Here is a 22317-nt window from a genome sequence, read left to right as displayed (position 1 = left end):
GGCCACGCCCATTCGTCTCCACAGCCAATCACGAACACGCACACAAACACACAAACAAATGACAAGTCACACACCTATCACAGGGTCGATCTCCACCGGTAGCTGGTACTGCTGCTCCGTGTTCGAGGAGCTCTGGTGACCTGAGAGACAGAAAGAGAGAGAGACAGAGAGAGAGACAGAGAGAGAGACAGAGAGATGAAAATAGAATTTTTTGATTTATGTTTAAGTCAAACAGGTTCAGGAAACGGAAAGAAAACCAGATATAGTAACAGGAAGTAATAAGGACCTTGGTTCTAGTAACAGGAAGTTATAAGGACCTTGGTTCTAGTAACAGGAAGTGTTGAGGAAGACAGTGCTAGAAACAGGAAGTGATAAGGACCTTAGTTCTAGTAACAGGAACTTATAAAGACCTTGGTTCTAGTAACAGGAAGTGTTGAGGACCTTAGTTCTAGTAACAGGAAGTAATAAGGACCTTGGTTCTAGTAACAGGAAGTGGAGAAAGACAGTGCTAAAAACAGGAAGTGATGAAGACATTGGTTCTAGTACCAGGAAGTGATGAAGACCTTGGTTCTAGTAACAAGAAGTTATAAGGACCTTAGTTCTAGTAACAGGAACTTATAGGGACCTTGGCTCTAGTAACAGGAAGTGATGAAGACCTTGGTTCTAGTAACAGGAAGTTATAAGGACCTTGGTTCTAGTACCAAGAAGTGATGGGGATCTTGGTTCTAGTAACAGGAAGTGGAGGAAGACAGTGCACGAAACAGGAAGTGATAAGGACCTTAGTTCTGGTCCCAGGAAGTGATAAGGACCTTAGTTCTGGTCCCAGGAAGTGGTGGGGATCTTGGTTCTAGTAACAGGAAGTAATTCTCCCTCTAAAAACAGGAAGTGGACAGAAAGTAAGAAAACTATAAGGAAAGGAAGTGTCAGGGACTGAAAGTGGTGTAAAATAAAAGGACAAGGAGTAAACCATAAAAACAGGAAATGGACGGGAGATGAAGATTGAAGTGGTCTCAAAAGGAAGTGGAGAGGACATGAACGATATGAAAAGGAAGTGCTACGAGGGTGGAAAGTAGACAGTGTACAGTGTATGGTGGTGACTAATGTATAAACAGGAAGTGACCGGGAGGTACGATGGATGCAGTGTATTTAATACATGTGAGTGTATCCGAGACTCCATTTCCCATGATGCCGTGCTCACCGGTGAGGCCGTGCCACTTGTTAATGGAGAAGATTCGGTTGGCCGTGACGGTGACGATGGCGGGGCTGGCCAGGCCGGCCTGGGTGTGAGCCGAGACGTACACCACCGGGGAGTTAGAGGGAAACTTCAGCACCATGATCACGTCCTGCTGCATCTGCTCCGTAAACATCAGGGGGGTCTGCGGAGAGTGAGACAGGCGGAGAGGGTGAGATAAAACAGGTGGGAGAGAGGGAGACATGGCAGAGAGTGAGACAGGTGATGAGAGTGATACAGATGGAGGAAGAGTTAGACAGGCAGAGAGAAATTGAGAAAGACAGGAGAATGTTAGACAGGTGGGAAAGAGAGTGAGACAGATGGGGAGGGTGTTAGATAGATGGAGGGAGAGTGAGACAGATGGAGAGGGTGTTAGATAGATGGAGGGAGAGTGAGACAGATGGGGAGGGTGTTAGATAGATGGAGGGAGAGTGAGACAGATGGAGAGGGTGTTAGATAGGTGGAGGGAGAGTGAGACAGATGGAGAGGGTGTTAGATAGGTGGAGGGAGAGTGAGACAGATGGGGAGGGTGTTAGATAGATGGAGGGAGAGTGAGACAGATGGAGAGGGTGTTAGATAGGTGGAGGGAGAGTGAGACAGATGGAGAGGGTGTTAGATAGGTGGAGGGAGAGTGAGACAGATGGAGAGGGTGTTAGATAGGTGGAGGGAGAGTGAGACAGATGGGGAGGGTGTTAGATAGATGGAGGGAGAGTGAGACAGATGGAGAGGGTGTTAGATAGGTGGAGGGAGAGTGAGACAGATGGAGAGGGTGTTAGATAGGTGGAGGGAGAGTGAGACAGATGGAGAGGGTGTTAGATAGGTGGGAAAGAGAGTGAGACAGATGGGGAGGGTGTTAGATAGATGGAGGGAGAGTGAGACAGATGGAGAGGGTGTTAGATAGATGGAGGGAGAGTGAGACAGATGGAGAGGGTGTTAGATAGGTGGAGGGAGAGTGAGACAGATGGAGAGGGTGTTAGATAGGTGGAGGGAGAGTGAGACAGATGGGGAGGGTGTTAGATAGATGGAGGGAGAGTGAGACAGATGGAGAGGGTGTTAGATAGGTGGAGGGAGAGTGAGACAGATGGAGAGGGTGTTAGATAGGTGGAGGGAGAGTGAGACAGACAGTGAGAGAATGAGACAGGTGTGGAACAGATGCAGGGAGAGAAAACATGCACAGTGTACGCTGCTTTGGCTCTAATGGACAATTACAAAGATTTCTGTATCAGATGTTCAGTAACACGCACACACACACACACACACACACACACACACACACACACACACACACACACACACACAGACACACACAAACACACACCACAGCTGTTTGATTGCACTTAGCCACCCGACCATCAAGTGCACTTCCTCGACAGGGAGCGTTGAGTTTGCAAATATAACCAAAGTCATGTGCATGTGCATGTGCGTGTGTGTGTGCGTGTGTGTGTGTGTGTAAAACTCACCACCTGCATGGCGGAGCTTCGTGGTGGATGAGGCTCGATCAGCAGCTGAGATGGAGTCTGACCAAAACTCCGGATCTGAGACTCTACAGCCTGAGAGACAGAGAGAGAGAGAGAGAGAGAGAGAGAGAGAGAGAGAGAGACAGCCAATCAGTGAAACTAGCCACATTCTTGTTGGTGAGACACATTAGAAAATACCAGAATAAATGAATATGCCTAAATAAAACCATTCGCTAACGTCCTTCACGTCGTCCTGTCATGCTAAAGCGTTAGTTATTGGCTAACAAGCTATCATAAGACAGAGTAACAGAAACAGGAAGAGTAAAAGATAAAGAAAAAAAGAGTAGGGAGTAAAAAACAGGGAGAGAAAAAGAAACTAAATGGGATGGGGACATACAGGGAGAAGAGACGGACAGATAAAGTGGGGAAAAAAACAGAAAAAGGTGAGAGAGACAGAAAAAGATGAGACAAGGTGAGAGAGAAAGACAGAGAGCGCGAGTTATTAGAAATAAAAATATAGTAATTTAAATCTCTTTAACTCTCACTCTGGCTGCATTACATGTCTCTCTCTCTCTCTCTCTGTCTCTCCTCCGTTCATCCTTCACTCGTGTCTGAGCTACACTAATCCTCCAGTGATCGCATCATACACACACTGACAGAAGACAGGACACACACACTGGATTCTGACCAGTGGACACTGTTTGAGTAGTGAAAGGTAGTGCCTAGGTTTTAGGGGTAGGGCCTGGGGTGATATCTGGGGTGTCTGGGGTAGTGTCTGTGGAAGCATCTGGCTTCCTAGGTATTGTAATGGGTAGTGTCTGGGTGTCTGGGGTAGTGTCAGGGGTAGTGTCTGGGTGTCTGGGGTAGTGTCAGGGGTATTGTATGAGGTAGTGTCTGGGGTAGTGTCTAGGTGTCAAGGTAGTGTCTGGGGTAGTGTCTGGGGTAGTGTCTGGGGTAGTGTCTGGGGTAGTGTCTGGGGAAGTGTCTGGGGAAGTGTCTGGGGAAGTGTCTGGGGAAGTGTCTGGGGAAGTGTCTGGGGAAGTGTCTGGGGAAGTGTCTGGGGAAGTGTCTGGGGAAGTGTCTGGGGAAGTGTCTGGGGAAGTGTCTGGGGTAGTGTCTGGGGAAGTGTCTGGGGAAGTGTCTGGGGAAGTGTCTGGGGAAGTGTCTGGGGAAGTGTCTGGGGAAGTGTCTGGGGAAGTGTCTGGGGAAGTGTCTGGGGTAGTGTCTGGGGTAGTGTCTGGGGAAGTGTCTGGGGAAGTGTCTGGGGAAGTGTCTGGGGAAGTGTCTGGGGTAATGTCTGGAGTAGTGTCTGGAGTAGTGTCTGTGGAAGCATCTGGCTTCCTAGGTATTGTAATGGGTAGTGTCTGGGAGTCTGGGGTAGTGTCTGGGGTATTGTATGAGGTAGTGTCTGGGGTAGTGTCTGGGGTAGTGTCTGGGGTAGTGTCTGGGGTAGTGTCTAGGTAGTGTCTGGGTAGGTTCTAGGTGTTGTGATAGTGTCTAGGGAAGTCTCCAGAGAGGTGTCTGGATGTTGAGGTAGTGCCTGGTGTAATGTATGGGGTGGTGTCTAGGTGTCGAGGTACTGTCTGGGGTAGTGTCTGGGGAAGTGTCTGGGGAAGTGTCTGGGAAAGTGTCTGGGGAAGTGTCTGGGGAAGTGTCTGGGGAAGTGTCTGGGGAAGTGTCTGGGGAAGTGTCTGGGGAAGTGTCTGGGGAAGTGTCTGGGGAAGTGTCTGGGGAAGCGTCTGGGGTAATGTCTGGAGTAGTGTCTGTGGAAGCATCTGGCTTCCTAGGTATTGTAATGGGTAGTGTCTGGGAGTCTGGGGTAGTGTCTGGGGTATTGTATGAGGTAGTGTCTGGGGTATTGTATGAGGGTTGTCTGGGGTAGTGTCTGGGGTAGTGTCTGGGTAGGTTCTAGGTGTTGAGATAGTGTCTAGGGAAGTCTCCAGAGAGGTGTCTGGATGTTGAGGTAGTGCCTGGTGTAATGTATGGGGTAGTGTCTAGGTGTCGAGGTAGTGTCTGGGGAAGTGTCTGGGGTAGTGTCTGGGGAAGTGTCTGGGGAAGTGTCTGGGGAAGTGTCTGGGGAAGTGTCTGGGGAAGTGTCTGGGGAAGTGTCTGGGGAAGTGTCTGGGTGTCTGGGGTAGTGGGTGGGGCAGTGAAAGGGGTAGTGTCTGTGGAATCATCTGGGTTTCGGGGTAGTTTCATGGGTAGTGTCTGGGGACGCATCTGGGGTGATGTCTGGAGTAGTGTTTGGGTGGCGTCTACGTGTGTGGAGTAGTTTCAGGGGTAGAGTGACGGGTAGTTTTTGGGTATCTGGAGTAGTGTCTAAAGTAGTGTGTGGGCGTGTCTGGTGTAGTGTTTGGGTGTGAGGGTAGTGTCTGGGGCAGTGTTACAACAAGAGAATAGGCAAAAAAAAAGAGAAGAGGAGAAGATAGGAGAAGACATGACAAACCCGAGAGAGAGAGAGACAGGAAAGAAGAACAGAGAAGGACAAAAAAAACCCAGACAGGAGACAAGAGAGAGGACAGGGGAGATTGAGGAGATTATTATGGGATGTAAATGGTGGTGGTGTCCTTATGCAGGAGCACTGGCCCTTCACTGATGAGTTCTCTTTATATCTCTCACACTCACTCACTCACTCAATCACACACACACACACACACACACACACACACACACACACACACACACACACACACACACACACACACACACACACACACACTGTGATCTTGCTCTTGGAGTCAGCTGATTTATTCGGGACTCTGACAGGAGCGAACAAAGCTCTCACACTTAACATAATGGGGTCTGTATACACACACACACACACATCTTTATCTATGTATAAAAGATAGGTAAATAGATAAATAAACAGATCGATATTAGATAAGTATTAATGTCCTGGTTGCCTAGCAACAAGGTACTTATAACTTCCATGTGTAAAAGTCAGAATGTCCAAAGCACACTTTTACTTTAAAAGTAAAGGTTCCTTTTACAGGTGACCGATCTTCCTGTTGAGTGTGTGAGTGTGTGTGTGTGTGTGTGTGTACCTCTCTCAGCAGCGGCTCAGTGATGGAGCTGAGGTTCACCGCCCCCTCGTAGGTGAGGTAGTAGTAGACGTTGAGGGCGCGCGCTGCTTCCGGTCCACGCTGCTTGTAGCCGAAGATCAGATCCACCCACTGATGAAGCTGACACGACACAAACTCACTCTCCAGTGCCTACAAACACACACATACACACACACACCAGACTGTCAGTACACACACACACACACTGCGCAGTATAATCTCTCCATATGGTTGATCATCTGTCTCTAATGACATCACTTTCTGTATCTGAAAGTAGGGGTTTCTGTGTTGTTTATTTACTTCAGAGTGATTTAATCATAATCTTATTCTTCATCACACACACACACACATATTTATGAGTGCACATAAAGACCCAGCATAAATCTGGATTAATTAGCACAACGCACACTCCTTCCTCTGATCATCACAGTCAAATTAACACACACACACACACACACACACACACACATTACACTAGGTGCTTAAATGACCATTTATATAGGTTAGAGGCTGAGGGCCGCGGCGGCGCATCGTTCATGTGCACGTCGTTTCCCCTGACAGCTCATTTCAGCGCCGCACGTTTTTAATTAGAGCAAAAACACGCGTGACATTTGCGGCGTTTGATGAGAACCGTGTCGGCTAACGGCTTTATGAAGCCAAGCGGAACGTCAATAAAATGCTAAATGTCAGAGCAGAGAGGAAAACACACTCTGTGCGTGTTAATAACTCAAGTTTAGACTGAAATGTTAACCTTAGAGAGGGGTGAATAATCACGGTAAATCCCAGATACACACACACTCCATACACTCCACTCGTCTTATATCAGTGGGTCTTAGTGTTATAGTGTGTTAGTGTTAATCTCTCTCTCTCTCTCTCTCTCTCTCACACACACACACACACACACACACACACACACACACACCTATACTGGTTTTTGTGGTTTAAAAGGTCTTTAAAGGCCAAACCAGTAGGGTGGTGGTTTAAGGGGACCCACCTTTCCCAATGCTTTACAGAGATGAGAATACTATCAAAAAATTTCTTTTGTTCTGCAGAAAAAGAATCTCACTCAGGATTTCCTATACACACAACAGAACTCAAAATATGATAACATGATATTTAAGTGGTACATAAGGACTTCCCCGCCCACTCCTAAAAGTACCCGCCCCTGTGAAAATTGGGGTTTACTAGGTCCTACTGATTTATGACGCCATGCAGTTTACAACACACAGAAAAAGTAAATTTGCTGGTTTATAGGAACAAATGTGTTTTACTGGCACATTATAGTAAACAACACACAAACATGACAATACTGTGCACTGCCAGGACCAAGGTGATTTGAAAGAACCGTTTTGCAAATACAACACACAATAAAAGATCTTACAGTACTACAGGGACAAATGTGTTTTATTGGAACATATCCAAATGCAACACACAAAATTGACAACAGTGCATTGCCAGGATAAACACAAGTACTATTATATTAAATTTTTATTATAATATTGAAATAATAATATTGAAAAACTTTTTTTTAGTTCAAGCATGCCAAGTGAAGAAACAGACATCCATCATGTACAACTATGTACTTTCATAGGCATCTTAATCCATTGAACCATTCAAAACAACCTAAATAAAATAAGGCATAGCTATATATATAATCAATAAAACATAAGATGAAACCTAAACCAGTTATTCAAAATAAAATGTTAAAGCAGAATTTAAGAACAACTGTAGAATTTAAAAACAATCTGCTGCATATGTAAATGAAAAACAAAATAAGTGGACAAAAAAATCTCAAAGAAATAACGTACTTGCTTGTGTATCACTTATTTTGGGCTTTCCTTTTCAAGCAAAGACCTCCATTTCTTACAAAGTCTAACACTGCTGGCATTCAGACAAAGTGCCGAGTTTCCCTTTAGTTATATGTGCTTTCAAAAGTGTCATCACAGTTGTAAAAAAATCTCAGCATTGGACCAACACACTCTTCAACTTATTCATGGGTTCCCAATCTTTGTCCTGGACTCATTACCTGTACATAAGAATACTTACTTTATTAAGCCTGAATTTTGTGGGAGGTTCATGTACTTACATTGCTGGCTATATTCCAATGTAAAATCTCAGGTACCTTGAGAAACTTCAGGAGGTGTTTCAGTGGGCATCTTCTGAATACCTGCAAGACATAAGCAATGCACTGATAAGAAACCTCAACAGTTCTTAAGCACATACCCAAAATTCTAATTATATGGCCAGCAAACATCTGAAGAAAATACAATATGTAAAACAACCTATATTGATCACTGCTACTCTGAATTCTAAAAAAAGAACATTCTACGAACAGTGATGCATGGTGGTGGAAATGTAAGGTCTGGGGCTTCTTTTTACTGGACCGAAAATAGGCCAAAGTGGGGCCCAAAATGAGTGGTGCAACAAGTCAAGCCAAGTCATTTTACAGCCAAGTGATACTATTTATCCTTTCCTGATTTTTCTGTATTTCCATCATGTTTATTCTACGTAAAGCTGCTTTATAACTACTTTGACAATTGGGAAAAGCTATATACAGTTAAAACCAGATATTTACATGCACTTGAAAAATTAATTAATAATACTAAATAAAAAAAAACCTTTTTTGTTCCTTTACTGTCAAACATTAAATCAAAGTAAAACAGGAAAAGTTTTGTACCCTTATTTTTTTCAGTAAAGAAAGAACTGTTTTTTTTTCTGAAAGTGTATGTAAATATCTGGTTTCAACTGTAAATAAGGTTTCATTGACTTAAGTTGAACAAGTAGTTCAAGTGTACATTCTCAAGTTTTATAAAAGGTAATTTTATGCATATTGGTGTCAATATGAAAGAGATTTTACCTATAATCTCCCTGAATTGTACATCTGCATAATAGGAACTTCCCTGTGTACTGCAACACTATACATACAGCATATGCCTTAAAATATTGCCACTACAGTACGGACATCACATATTTAATGGAAATTATAAAAACACTTTATAAAACCTGACCATATACAGTTTAACCACTTAACTTGCTTGATTACAAATTTAAAGCTGTGTAATACAGAGGAAAAGTATATTTAAAGGAAAGAAATAACTAAATTCGTCCTAAATATAGCATCTCTAATTTTAACAATATTCTAGTCATGCACTAATTAATAAATGTAAACATTTCAACTATATAAAACATTTAGTCTATAGGTAATTATTCCCTAAATACAATTATGGGTTAAAAATGTACAGATATACATTAAGATGAGTCCATACCTACATGATTAGAGGCACCAGCAGCAACGTTATCTTCAGCATCAGGTCCACTGGCTTCACACTGTCACAATCTCACCTTAAAGTAAAAGTGACATGAGAAATGTCAAAATGTGTTTAACATGCACACAACATCAAACAGGGACTAAAATGACTGCAGAGTTTCTGTTAAAATTTGCTGAGGCCCAGGGCAAAATCATGAAGAGCAGTACTGTCCCTTTCCTGAAAACTTGCAGTATTTTTTACACATCGCCAGCATGTCTATGATTAAAAACAATCATTCTTGCAAGTGTTGCTTTGGCAAGATCAATGTAGACCTGAGATGATGTTTCTTTGAGTTTCCCAAACGCCATATTTGCAGTCTTCTCAAGGAACTGATGAAGACACTGTACATCTTGGGTGAATGATAGTGTTAATGGTTTGTTAAATTTGGCCTCAATCAGTGTAACTAAGGCAGTGTGTGAAATCAACTCTCTGAAGTATAGAGCTTTTTAAAGGCATCTGTTGATGTTCTGTATGTCTTTATGGACCCTTGCTCTGTGCACTGGTGTGCAGTCATGTTGGAACTGGTGTGAGGTTGTTTTTCAGGGGTTTCAGCCCTTTATTTCCAGTGAAAAACTCTGAATGCTCAAGCATAGCAAGACATTTTAGACAATTTCATCCTTTCAACTTTTTGGGGACCGGTTAGGGATGTCCCCTGCCTGTTCCTGATTGTGTGAAGCTGCTTTGGGACAATGCCAATTGTTAAAAGCGCTATTTAAATAAAATTTAATTTAATTGTTCCAACATGACTGCACACGAGTGCACAAAGCAAGGTCCATAAAGACATGGATGAGCACGTTTGGTGTGGAAGAACTTGACTAACTGTCAAAAGTAACTGTACTCGTAAGGAAAAAAAAAAGTGTCACTTACATCAACTTCTTGGATGCCTTTTTATCTGATGTATCCTGTTGTTCTGGTGTCGGTGAATTCTTAAATGATGTCATCTAAAAACAGTTGTAAAGGTTTAAAATATTTACAGGCATAAAGCAAGCAAACATTTTTTCCATGCCATTTCATGTGATCAGTCGACTTAGCAATCTTATTTCGTTACTACCTTTTACACAGAAGTGGCTATACTCCTGTATAGGCAGACTGTATATACAGACTTAAATATTTAATTTATCAATTAACTTACATCAGTCAATTAACTTACATCAGTCAATTAACTTACATCAGTCAATTAACTTACATCATAGACATGCTTAATCTTGGCTATCGCTATTCAGCTTACAGTTTAAGCTGCAATTGTGTTTCTATATATAAATTTTAAATTAAAATTTTGCATTTCCTTGGCCCAAAGAATCATCTCCCACCCCATGTCCCTGTTAAAAACAAGTGTCCTCATAAACAAGGTTTTTGTAAAACTAACAACACACTGAGATTCTTCAGTCAGATCAAACACTGAGAACATGTTCTGAGGATGTCCTAATAAAACAGTGTTCTCTTAAAACTGGTTTCAGTCATACACAATTTTATGAACACTAATACAGTACACTGTCCCAATAATAACTAGTGTCCTCATAGACAAGGGTTTTGTAAAACTCACAACACACAGATTCTTCAGTCAGGACATACTCTTAGAACATGTTCAGGGGGATGTCCTTATAAAACAGATTTATGTCTTACACAACTTTATCAACACTACAAAACACTTTCCCAATAATAATTCGACTGTTTTAAGAGTTCTGCAATGTTTTTTTTTTTTTTACTCCAATTTAGGTGTTTATGACAGTATTCTTTCAGTATTCACACTTTCCTCAGATGGTGATATGGTTGTTTACACAGCGTGTAGAGTTATTGATATGAGGTGTACGCTGGTCAGTTTCTGTGACTCTACACAAGGCCTTTCTAATTGGTTGTATGTTGCTAAGTATCAAGTCATAACATTCTACCCCTGCTTTGTTCCACACTGTACATGTTTGGCACCACAATGCGGTGTTAACCCTGCAAAAGCGGTGTGGATCCTGCTACAGAGCAGTGTTTTAGAACAACAGGTAAAATGCGATGATAATCCCACTCCTTAATTTCAAGTGTGAAACACTCCTTTACATGAAGTTAAAAGTAGGGTTTAGAAAGATGATAACCCGGGGTTAGGCACAGTGTGGAACGGTGTATACAAACACATTCACACAGTATTAAAACCTATACTGACAATGTGTTGTTCCAGTTTTAATAAAAAAGGTCAAATACTGTAAATAATGTCTAACAAATCCATCTAAATATTTAAATACCTGTTCAAGTCCTTGTGTTAATAAGTAAAAGCTCAGCTCCTCTTTAACCAACGACTCTTTGACAGGATAAACCTGAAAATATTAAGAATAGAAAACATCCAGGTATTAGACTTATAGCTCAATAGGTAAAGACTACAGGTAATCATTTTCCTGAATCATGTAATTCTCAATATTACCTTCTCCCCACCGTTCTTCTCAATATAATTCTGCTTCTCTGAGGACAATTGGGCCATACCAAGGGTAACCTGAAATTCAGGAAAAAGAAAAATATTCTACTACAGGCAAAGGGTTTGAATATTAAATTCTACTTCAGCTCTGACTTCTGACTGAGATGTGGTGTTTAATTCATGGGTAGAATGCTGAACAAAACAATTATCAGGTTATATGCAGCTACAGAAAGGTAAAACACTGCACTAAATGTGTACGTCAACACAGTTCTCACAAACACGACTTTACTGGAATGCAGAATAATTCATTTACCTCATCTGTTACTACGGTCAGTTCTTCACAGGCAGCACTGTCTGATGGCAACTCGCTTATCGGGCACTAAGAAATAAAATTTCACATTCAGAAACACTTTTACTAAGAGAAAGAAAAAACACTTATCCAGCAGAATATCAAACAATGTATACAAAAGATAAAGTCAAAGTTTGCATATTCAGAAAATAAAAACGCTACAATGTCCACACTGTGCACAGATATAATAAACAGTGCACACATTTGTAAGAGTAACTGTAATCGTAAGAATAACACTTTACTCTTTTCTACATCACCTTTTTGGATGCCTTTTTATCTGCTGTATCTTTTTGTTCTGGAGGTGGTGAATTCTTAGACGATGTCATCTAAAAAAAGTTTTGAAGGTTTTAAATATTTACGGGCATAAAGCAAGCAAACAAAAATATTTTTATGCTATTTCATGTAATCAGTCGACTCAGGCTATACTACTGTATATGCAAACTTAAATATTGAATTTATCAAAAGTCAGTTAACTTACATTACAGACATGCTAAATATTGGATATCGCTATTTAGCTCACAGTTTGAGCTGCAATTGTGTTTCTCCATGTGCCAATGTTTACGCAATGAATGCTAAACATGTTGCATGCGAACAGGCACATCAGCACTGTTTTAGACCCGATACCAATTTATAAACGCTAATACAGAACACTGTCCCAAAAACTAGCGTCCTTATGGACTATCCCTAATAACACAGTGAGCATGATTCCATAGACAAAAGATGCAAAAAAAAAAAAAACTTTGAAGGGAAAAATTTGCATCCTGCTCCTGAACTTATAGCAACATACTGTAAGACACATTCTCTGGCAGAAACCAGATGTTAAGTGTGTTAAACTGCTTAAAGCATTTAATATACACCAATCCTTTAAAATAATGCACAAAATTACTAACATCTACATACCTTGCATCGCCATGGCCACTCAGAATCGCCGTAATTGTATGTGATCTCTTCACCAGGACAGATGCTTCTTATGGCAAATAAACAAAGATGAGAGTTACCATCCACACGGATGGTCTTCATTCTGCAGTTTGGTTTTATATGGTCATCATTCACCAGTCTCCCAAGGGAGCCATCATCCAGGGCTGCATCAACACTGAACAAATGACAGTGAATCTCTTAATGATACATTACTATTACAATAATACATACTTCTTATTCCAAATAAACACAACAACTGAGAATATCAGCACCAAATGCTTCTCATCGAATATTATATTATTTGAAAAGATGATCATTGAATATTTAATGGTCAATGGTCTTTAAGAAAATAAAACTGGGCCCATATTTACTAAGCATCTCAGAATCACTCATAGGAATCAAAGTTTATTTAGGACTAAAGACTCACCTCAGAGAAGGACATATAGGTTATTTATAAAGCTTTCTATTCTTACTTTCGGCAAGGAGTAAGACTGCGCCAAGGAAAGTGTGAGACGTCACTTTTTACGACACTGAGAGCCGCAAAGTAGTCTGCACATTATAGGAGGTGTTGTAGAGTGTACAAAGTTTTAAACGGTGAAAAAGTGAAATGCTAAAATCAGCGGCAGTTATGTGAAGGTTTTATGCACATGAACAAAACCTATAGATGCGTGACTCGCTGCATGACGTTATTCTAATCACACTGCTCCAATCACAACTGATTAAAGCCCCTATAATAGAGCTGTGTAGGTCAGTCATAATCTGATCAACATGACTTCAAATAAAACGAGAGGATGAGAGTGTTTTGCTTGTGGCGAAGGGAGTAAAATGTAAAGAAATAATTGAAGTAATATTCTGTCCTACTCTTACCTCTAAAGATAAAAAGTCAATGGATGCAATATGTAAAAGCATCAGAGTAACCAGTCAGTTTGTCACACGTACCCCTGAGGAGTGAGAAACATGGGGATGCGCCATGCTAATGAAACGATGAAGTGCTGCTCATAACAAGGAAACAAGAAAACAGTTCACTTAAATAATTTAATACAAGATTAAATGTATATATAATATAATTATTTTAATATGTGCCATGGATTATGCATTCATGCTGCATGGTGGGGAAATGTGCATGATCTGTGAAGTTTAATTTATTATTTCGGACTGCTGGAATTAGTAACCAGAGAAAAAGTTTTACTCCCCCCACCCCCATTTTTGTCTAAACATGCCCGTTATGAGCTCTGTGCTCTGCTAAACCATCTCTCCTCTTCACGTGTTTCTGCCTCAACACCCCTTCCTCACTATTCCCAACCAGTTAGGACACCTCAGGCGCTCTCCAACATTTTGGTGAAGATGGGAATGATTTCCTATTTTAAGAATCTTGGTGAATAGCTCTTACCCCTCCCCATTCATGAAAATAAGGCCAAAATAGCGTCATTCTGAAGTTTTTGGCCATTTAGGAATTGCAGTAGGAGCGATTTCCGACTCTGAGACGCTTGGTGAACATGAGCCCTGATCATTAGTGCTAAATAACCATGCAAATAACTTCCACATCTCCCCCATGTATATAATATTTGTACATACCAAAGGAATTTGCCATTGAATCGAAATTCATACATGAACACTTTGAGGGCATCATGATATATTCTTCGCCTCCGCTCACATTCTTCTCTGCTTATGAGATCTCCTCTGTACTCCAATAGGAAATCTCCCTTATCAAAGTCAGTACAACTAAACACACCTCTCCCTAAATAAGAGGAGTACAGCATGTCATGTACCTGAGACATTAATCATTAATTAAACAATCCCACCTGAACACGTAACACTTACCTTTAAACTCATTTATAAACTGAGCTTCCAGACCATCTTGATCTTCCTTCTTAAGGCTGAAGTGTGTGGCCTCCTCCAGTGGACTGGGCTTCCTGCTCCTCCTCATCATCATCATCATGTTTTAATCAGACTGTTTCACAGAGGAAAACCTCCTTTATACCACTTCATTTATGGTCAACTTCATATTAATCTGTGTTTATTTATAATATGTGTTAATTTATATGTTTATCTTAACCAAAACACTGTACTGTGAGTCCCCCCCCCCACCCCTCCTCCCCCAAACAAAGACTGTAGTCATGACGACGCGCTACCGTGACGTCACAGGCGCGTGTCACACGCTCAATTTATATATTAAATATAATAAAACAGCTTAAAACTAACTGACCAAAAGTTAAATTAATATTTTAAACACTTATATGTATCCGCGCGCGCCTTTAACAGCGCACGCGACACTTTCTGGCGCCGTTTAACTGACTAAACAAACCAAACTAACTCACGTGCAGTAATTAAACCGATTAAACGGCGTTATAACTCACCTTTCATATGGCAGCGGCTCCCGACACCGATGTCCTCTTCTCCAGGGTGCAGAGAGTCCAAACTCGATATTAATTCGTCGTGTATTATATTACTTTACAAACTCCGTGGATTAAAACCCCGCTGTATTAAATCACCTGCAGCTGTGTCTTAAAGGAAGTCCCGCCTCTTAGCGAGGCCTTATATGTGCACGGTCCCTCTAAGGTCCCGCCCCTTAGCGGAAGCGCTTCTCCTGTTACTGCTGGCCAATCACCGACGAGGATTCTTGTAGCCAGCCAATCAGAGACCGGGAAAACTTACACTTGTGTGTATATGCAAATTCTTAATGACGTAGGTGCAGTTCCGCGACCGGTCTACAGGGGCGCATGGAGGGGTTAGAGAACACACAGTGTGTGGTATTTTTTCAGGTTTATGTGGTCTATACGGCCATGGGGCCAAAAACGGTACAGAATTGATCCCTAGACTGAGATAAGGACTGCTACAAGGTCGGATTTATAAGGACATGGCCCCTGTCCTCATAAACGGAAATGTCCCCTTAATGCTGGTGCGTATTCAGGTCAAAAGTCCTCTTAAACCACAAAAACCAACACACACACACACACACACACACACACATAGAGCAGCTGATTAGAGAAGAGAAAAGGAGAGAAAAGATGAAAAAAAGAGTCAGGGTGAGACGAGATCAGGAAGAGAAGAGCACAGAAGAAAAAGAGGAAAAAGGAAAAAAAAAGAAGAAAAGAAGCAGCCTAAAGAGGAGGAAATAAAAAAAGAAAAATAAGGAAAAAACAAACGAAGAAAAAGAAAAGGAAAAAAACACGGAAAAGAAGGTGTGAAAAAAAAAAGAGAAAAAATTAAAAAGAGTGAGATAAGAAAAGATGTGAAGACATGAGAAGAAAAACAAGAAAAGAAGAACACGGGGAAACAGAGTAGAAAAGAAACTGGGAAAACTGGAAGATGAGGGGAAAAAGATTTTTAAAGAAAAGAAAAGAAAAAAACATGAAAACTGTGGAAAGTTGAGAAGAAATAAAAAAAAAGAAAAAAAAGTCTGAATAGAACAAATGGAAATAGGACAAAAAGCATGCTAAAAAATAAAAATAAAAATAAAATAAATAAAAAATTTAAAAAATTTATACATACAAATAAATACATATAAGAAGTGTTTACTGGAGGGAGTGTTTATTTTATCATGAAGCTTTTATTGTATCACAAAGTGTTTATTTTAGGGTTGGTTTGTGTGTGTGTGTGTGTGTGTGTGTGTGTGTAGGAAGTAAAAACACAGGTTCCTGACGCAAACTTCGCTGTATGTGAGATAGCATGACCCTGAGGTTACCGTGTTCTTGGTAAAGTGATTTAAACATGCAGTGTGTGTGTGTGTGTGTGTGTGTGTGTGTGTGTGTGTCTCTACATGCCATTTCCTAATGAAACAAAACGACACACTCGTTCACTTCCTACCAGGCCTCATGAGAGCAGACCAAACGCTCACAGCATCACTGATGAGGTCAGAGATCCCACCGCATCCTCATTAGCATAAAGTCAGGCCTCTGGAGAGCAGCTGTCCAATCAAACGCCTTCTCTCACACACACACACACATACACAGATTGACACGGGGTACGCACTGGTATTAAATGCACATCAGAGTGTGTATTGAGGTTGGAGATGAGCTGCTCGCAGAACAACGAAGGGGTCAGAGCATCCGCATAATGAGCTGAGAGAGAGAGAGAGAGAGAGAGAGAGAGAGAGAGAGCAGGAACAAACGACAGAAAAAAGAGAGCCGACAGAAAATGAGGAGAATAGTCAGAAGAGAAAAAGAGGGATAAAGAGGCAGACATAACGAGGTATCAAAAGATGCAGAGAGTAAGAGAGAATCCGAGTGGGATAAAGAGAGAAATAGTGAGACATAGAGAGAGAGAGACACCAAGAACCCGTTCTCTGATGGACAGAGACGGACAGAGAACAAATAAATTCCCCCATCATGTCAGAACCACTGGTCTCATCAATGAAATGTGTCCAATCCCTTCAGTACAGGTCCACTACCCTGACTCCTGTCTGTCTGACGGTCTTTCTGTCCGTCTGCATGGATATCTGCCCCTCTTGTTTGTCCATCTGTTGGCATGTCTGCCTAAATATCTCCCCCTCTGTCTGTCTATCTGTTTACATTCTGGTCTGTCTGCCTGGAACTCTACCCCCTGTCTGTCCATCTGCTTGTCTGTCTGTCTGCTTAAATATCCCAACCTCTGTCTGTCTAGCTGCCAGTTTGTCTGCCTGGAAATCTACCCCGTGTCCATCTATCTGGTGGTGTGTCTGCCTGGATATCTACTGTACCTCTCCGTCTACCTGTCTGTCTACCCACCAGTCTGTCTGCCTGGATATCTACCCCTCTGTCTGTCTATCTGCTGGTCTGCCTGCCTGGATATTTCTCCTCTGTCTATCTGCCAGTCTGTCTAAATGTACATCTTCCCCTCTGTATATCTATTTGTCTATCTCCCCGTACATCTGCCCATCTGTCTGTCTACCTGCCAGGATATCTAACCCTCTTGTCTGTTCATCTGCTGGTCTGTCTGCCTGGATATCTGCCCGTCCATCCATCTATCCATCCATCCATCCATCCATCCGTCAATCTACTGGTCTTTCTGTCTGCATATCTGCATATCTGCCTGTCTGTCTGCTTGTCTTAAACTGAGAGTAAGGGGTTAAGGCATGTAGCATGTTTTATTGGAGGTCACTAGAGTGTGTAGAGCGCACTCCAGCTCCTAACGAGTGTCTCAGGCGTCTCTGTGTTTTATGAGATGGATTAGCTCGAGCCCTGATGCTCTTTAGCCACCGTTTAACACTGTTTTAAAGTCTTAGAGCAACACACACACACTTAACAAATCAATCGTGTGAGAGCTGAGAGAGAGCTGAGTGAGGTGAGACAGACAGCCGCACTGGGGAACATCGAGTGGCACTCACATCACTGACTGACACACACACACACACACACACACACACACACACACACACACTTTTGACGAAAAGATAAGCATTGAATGCTGAAGGCATTATTATACCACTTCATTATCTATCTATCTATCTATCTATCTATCTATCTATCTATCTATCTATCTATCTATCTGTCTATCTATCGTAACTGTTCTCATAAACGGCATCATGCTATTGGGTTACGTACAAACTCCATGTAAGACAGTCATGGTTACTCCTAAAGAACCGCTTTCACTTCTCTCCTCTCTTTCTTAAATCCTCTGACACACTGTCTACAATCAACTGTCTCTCTGTCTGTCACAGGACAACCTCCAAGATCCTAACCAGTCTTCTTCAAAGCGGCACAATCCGCAGAGACTGCCCTCCTGGCCTTCGCTGAGAAGCTACATGCTGCTAGATTAACCAACCTGTCATCAACCCTCATCCTCCTCGACCTTTCGGCAGCGTCTGACACACTCAACCGCACGACTCTGCTGTCCATCCACTGCAGTGCTGATGTTGATGAAGTCATTGCTTTGCCTTCTACCTGGAAGGCGTGTGATATGAGGTGACATGGACGGGATTCACATCTGCTCCATGCAGACTCTCCACTGGCATCCCACAAGGCTCAGTACTTGGTCCTCTTCTGTTCTCCTTCGATGCTATCTATCTATCTATCTATCTATCTATCTATCTATCTATCTATCTATGTACCTACCTACCTATCTGTCTGTGTCTTTGTCTGTCTGTCTATCTATCTACCTACTTATCTGTCTGTGTCTCTGTCTGTCTGTCTGTCTGTCTATCTATCTATCTGTGTCTGTCTGTCAATCTATCTGTGTCTGTCTGTCAATCTATCTATCTATATCTATCTATCTATCTATTTATCTATCTATCTATCTATCTATCTATCTATCTATCTATCTATCTATATCTCTATCTATCTATCTATCTTTCTGTCTGTGTGTCTGTCTATCTACCTACCTACCTACCTTTCTGTCTATCCATGTCTCGGTCAATCTATCTATCTATCTATCTATCTATCTATCTATCTGTTTGTCTGTCTATCTATCTGTCTATCTATCTTCATCTCTATCTATCTACTGTAGAGACTATCTATCTGTCTTTGTCTATCTATCTGTTTGTTTTTGTCTCTGCCTGTGTCTCTGCATCTATCTATCTATCTATCTATCTATCTATCTATCTATCTATCTATCTATCTGTCTGTGTCTGTCTGTCTATCTATCTACCTACTTATCTGTCTGTGTCTCTGCCTGTCTGTCTATTTATCTACCTACCTACCTACCTACCTACCTATCTATCTATCCATGTCTCTGTCTGTCTATGTATCTATCTATCTATCTATCTATCTATCTATCTGTGTCTGTCTGTCAATCTATCTATCTGTCTGTCTATCTATATATCTATCTATCTTCATCTCTATCTATCTATCTTTCTGTCTGTGTGTCTATCTATCTACCTACCTACCTTTCTATCTATCTATCTATCTATCTATGTATCTATCTATCTATCTATCTATCTATCTATCTATCTGTGTCTGTCTATCTATCTATCTGTCTGTGTCTGTCTATCTATCTATCTATCTGTCTGTCTGTCTATCTATCTTCATCTCTATCTATCTATCTACTGTAGAGACTATCTATCTGTCTTTGTCTATCTGTTTGTTTTTGTCTCTGCCTGTGACTCTATATCCATCTATCTATCTATCTATCTATCTATCTATCTATCTATCTATCTATCTATCTATCTATCTATCTGTGTCTGTCTATCTATCTATCTATCTGTCTGTGTCTGTCTATCTATCTATCTATCTGTCTGTCTGTCTGTCTATCTATCTTCATCTCTATCTATCTATCTACTGTAGAGACTATCTATCTGTCTTTGTCTATCTGTTTGTTTTTGTCTCTGCCTGTGACTCTGTATCCATCTATCTATCTATCTATCTATCTATCTATCTATCTATCTATCTATCTGCCTTTCTGTCATGTTCAATTCAATTCAATTTATTTTATTTGTTTAGCGCTTTTAACAATTAACATTGTCACAAAGCAGCTTTACACAATCAAAAGAATTGTAGCTTTCATTTATTTAACCAAAGTATCTCCCTTCCCAGATCTGTCTTTCCATTTATTATGCTAGATATTTGTGTGTGTGTGTGTGTCTGTTTGTGTGTGTGTGTGTGTGTAGAATAAATTGCTGCGGTAACTGACTCTAATCTCCAGATCAGGTAATGACGGACAATCACACTGTGGCTGAGTCCCAAACCACACACCTCACTCAGTATACACGCCACATAAAGCCCATCATCAGCTCCCTGTGGACGCGTACCAAACCACACGCCGTACTGTAACACTCCGCTGGCCCGCGCCGGTTTCCCACAGCCCGAAGACCACCGACCTCTTAGAAAAGGTTAAAGGCCGTCAGAGTTTACATTTAGCTTTCATTCTGTTTGGTGTGTGTTGTACAGCTGTGGTGTGTATCAGCGCTCCACTGGGACACGCTAACACACTGCTGTCAGCATGGAGGATAAGAGCGCTAACTGTTAGCATGCTAGTCTAGAGGCTTGGTCCTGGTGTATGTAAGAGAGAGCGAGAGAGAGAGAGATGGAGGGAAGGAAAAGTGATAATCGCACTGCATTAAATTGAATTAACACACACACAGGTGAGTGTGACGAGGGTCACCGGCTTGCATGATGGATGGACGTCCTCACCTCATAATCTTGCGGAAGAAATGAGAGGCGAAGAGAAAGAGAGGGAGAGAGAGACGGAAACGGTGAAATAAAGGCCGCCGCTGGCACCCATGCTGAAAATTAATTTCTCTTTTATTTTATTCCCGAGGCATGCTTGAGTGAGCGAGTGTGAAGGGGAAACTCAAGGCTAAGATGCACACACACACACACGCACACACATGAATTAGTGCACTATTTATTTCGTATTCATGACCAGAAGCATATTGGAGCAGCGTCCTCACACCACCATCGCTCAGCACTGCAGCGTGGCTCTGCGGCGCGGTTCGGGACGCGTCCGTCTGATGAGATCATTACTTCACATCATCCGAGCCGTATCACATCCACATCATCGTCCCTCATTCCGCGCGCACTCGTCTCGTGTCTCTCATCTGGCGCTCCGAATGTCTCGCGACCCGGCGTGGGAGATCCCGACCCGATCAGGGCAGACAGCTGGCGTCGCCCTGAGCCCGAGAACAGAACGTTTCTCCACTCAAAATAAAGTGACGCTCGTCTGTCAGCGGGGAAGGAGAGACGGGTTTCACGGCGCTCAGACAGGCAGCTGTGTGTGTAACCGGACACCGAGGGCTCTTTTTTACAGTACGAGTCAAGTGCGTCGGGGTCGGCACCCAGACGCTCACATCGCACCGTGTTCCTTCATGGTTCATTGATTAATGAGACAGAAGTACTGGTTTAAGCTTTCGATGAAAAGATGAGGGGGCACAAACCTTTGCACATAAAAGTCCTGCAACACCAGAGTACTCTAATTATTCATACGCTTCTGATCTAGTGGAAATTTTAGAACTTGACTGACTTCTAGAACTTAACTAAAACCAGGCTGAGAACTGGATTCTGAAAAACACCTGCCACGTACAGAGTCCTCCAACCAGACTCAGGGTTCTAGAACCAAACCTCATGTCGAGGATGCTTAAAGCTGAAAATTCTAGAACTTTCAAACTTTAAAAAATAAGTTAAGGACTGCTGCTTGATTTTAACCACCAAAGGATTCTTGAACCATCAGAAAGTTCATGCTGAGGATGGCTGTATGTTTTATTCCCTAGAGTCTAGAGCCTTCAATTTTAAGATTAGAACCATTAGAAACTCTACACATACTGTATGACTGCTGTAAGATTTATTCTGTAGAAGCTAGAACCTTCAGAGACTTTATGCTGAGGATGACTGTAAGCTTTATCCCCTAGACTTTAGAACCTTTGTTCTTGAATTTAAGAACTTTTGGAGACTTCACGGAGATGATGCCTGTACGTTTTATTCCTTAGAATCTAAAAACTTCAATTTTAAGATTAGAGAGCCTTCTGAAACTCCACGCAGATGATGGCTGTACGTTGTATCTCCTAAAATCTAGAACCTTTGCGCTTAAGATTCACATAACATATATAATGGGTATTAAGTTTAGCCCATGAAATCTATAACCTTCACTCCTAAGATTATAGAACCATTAGAAACTCCACGCATAGGACTGCTGTAAGCTTTATTCTGTGGAAGCTAGAACATTTACCCTAAGGATTCTTCAAACTTT

At 41.7% G+C, this 22317-nt stretch overlaps 2 protein-coding genes across 5 annotated transcripts in view; both read right to left on the bottom strand.

Annotated features, from left to right (window-relative positions):
- The window catches only part of lrba (LPS responsive beige-like anchor protein), a 225622-nt gene that overhangs the window by 18364 nt on the left and 184941 nt on the right, over positions 1 to 22317 (bottom strand). The window contains exons 47-50 of the mRNA XM_053479877.1: positions 5733 to 5900; positions 2692 to 2781; positions 1199 to 1376; positions 75 to 140 (exon numbers count right to left, since the gene is read on the bottom strand). Of these exons, the coding sequence (XP_053335852.1) occupies positions 75 to 140; positions 1199 to 1376; positions 2692 to 2781; positions 5733 to 5900 (502 nt within the window). The remainder of the gene's footprint in view (positions 1 to 74; positions 141 to 1198; positions 1377 to 2691; positions 2782 to 5732; positions 5901 to 22317) is intronic.
- Positions 6746 to 14771, bottom strand: LOC128508539 (histone-lysine N-methyltransferase set-1-like). 4 transcript variants are annotated; one of them, XM_053479886.1, is made up of 11 exons: positions 14542 to 14771; positions 14296 to 14458; positions 12703 to 12895; positions 12060 to 12128; positions 11767 to 11832; positions 11463 to 11531; positions 11287 to 11358; positions 9926 to 9999; positions 9017 to 9092; positions 7873 to 7917; positions 6746 to 7776 (listed from the first exon to the last, which is right to left on the bottom strand). In XM_053479886.1, the coding sequence occupies exons 1-9, from the start codon at positions 14657 to 14659 to the stop codon at positions 9089 to 9091; spliced, it is 828 nt and encodes a 275-aa protein (XP_053335861.1). In that variant the 5' UTR covers positions 14660 to 14771; the 3' UTR covers positions 6746 to 7776; positions 7873 to 7917; positions 9017 to 9088. The 4 variants fall into 4 exon arrangements, with proteins under 4 accessions (XP_053335861.1, XP_053335859.1, XP_053335858.1 ...); XM_053479884.1 differs by having other exon boundaries at positions 9021 to 9092; XM_053479883.1 differs by having other exon boundaries at positions 6746 to 7917; positions 9021 to 9092.

Source organism: Clarias gariepinus, chromosome 20 (genome assembly GCF_024256425.1).
Source record: "Clarias gariepinus isolate MV-2021 ecotype Netherlands chromosome 20, CGAR_prim_01v2, whole genome shotgun sequence".
NCBI classification, from domain to species: Eukaryota; Metazoa; Chordata; class Actinopteri; order Siluriformes; family Clariidae; genus Clarias; species Clarias gariepinus.
The sequence above is the reverse complement of the archived record's forward strand: the minus strand, read 5'-3'. Positions and strand labels throughout refer to the sequence as shown.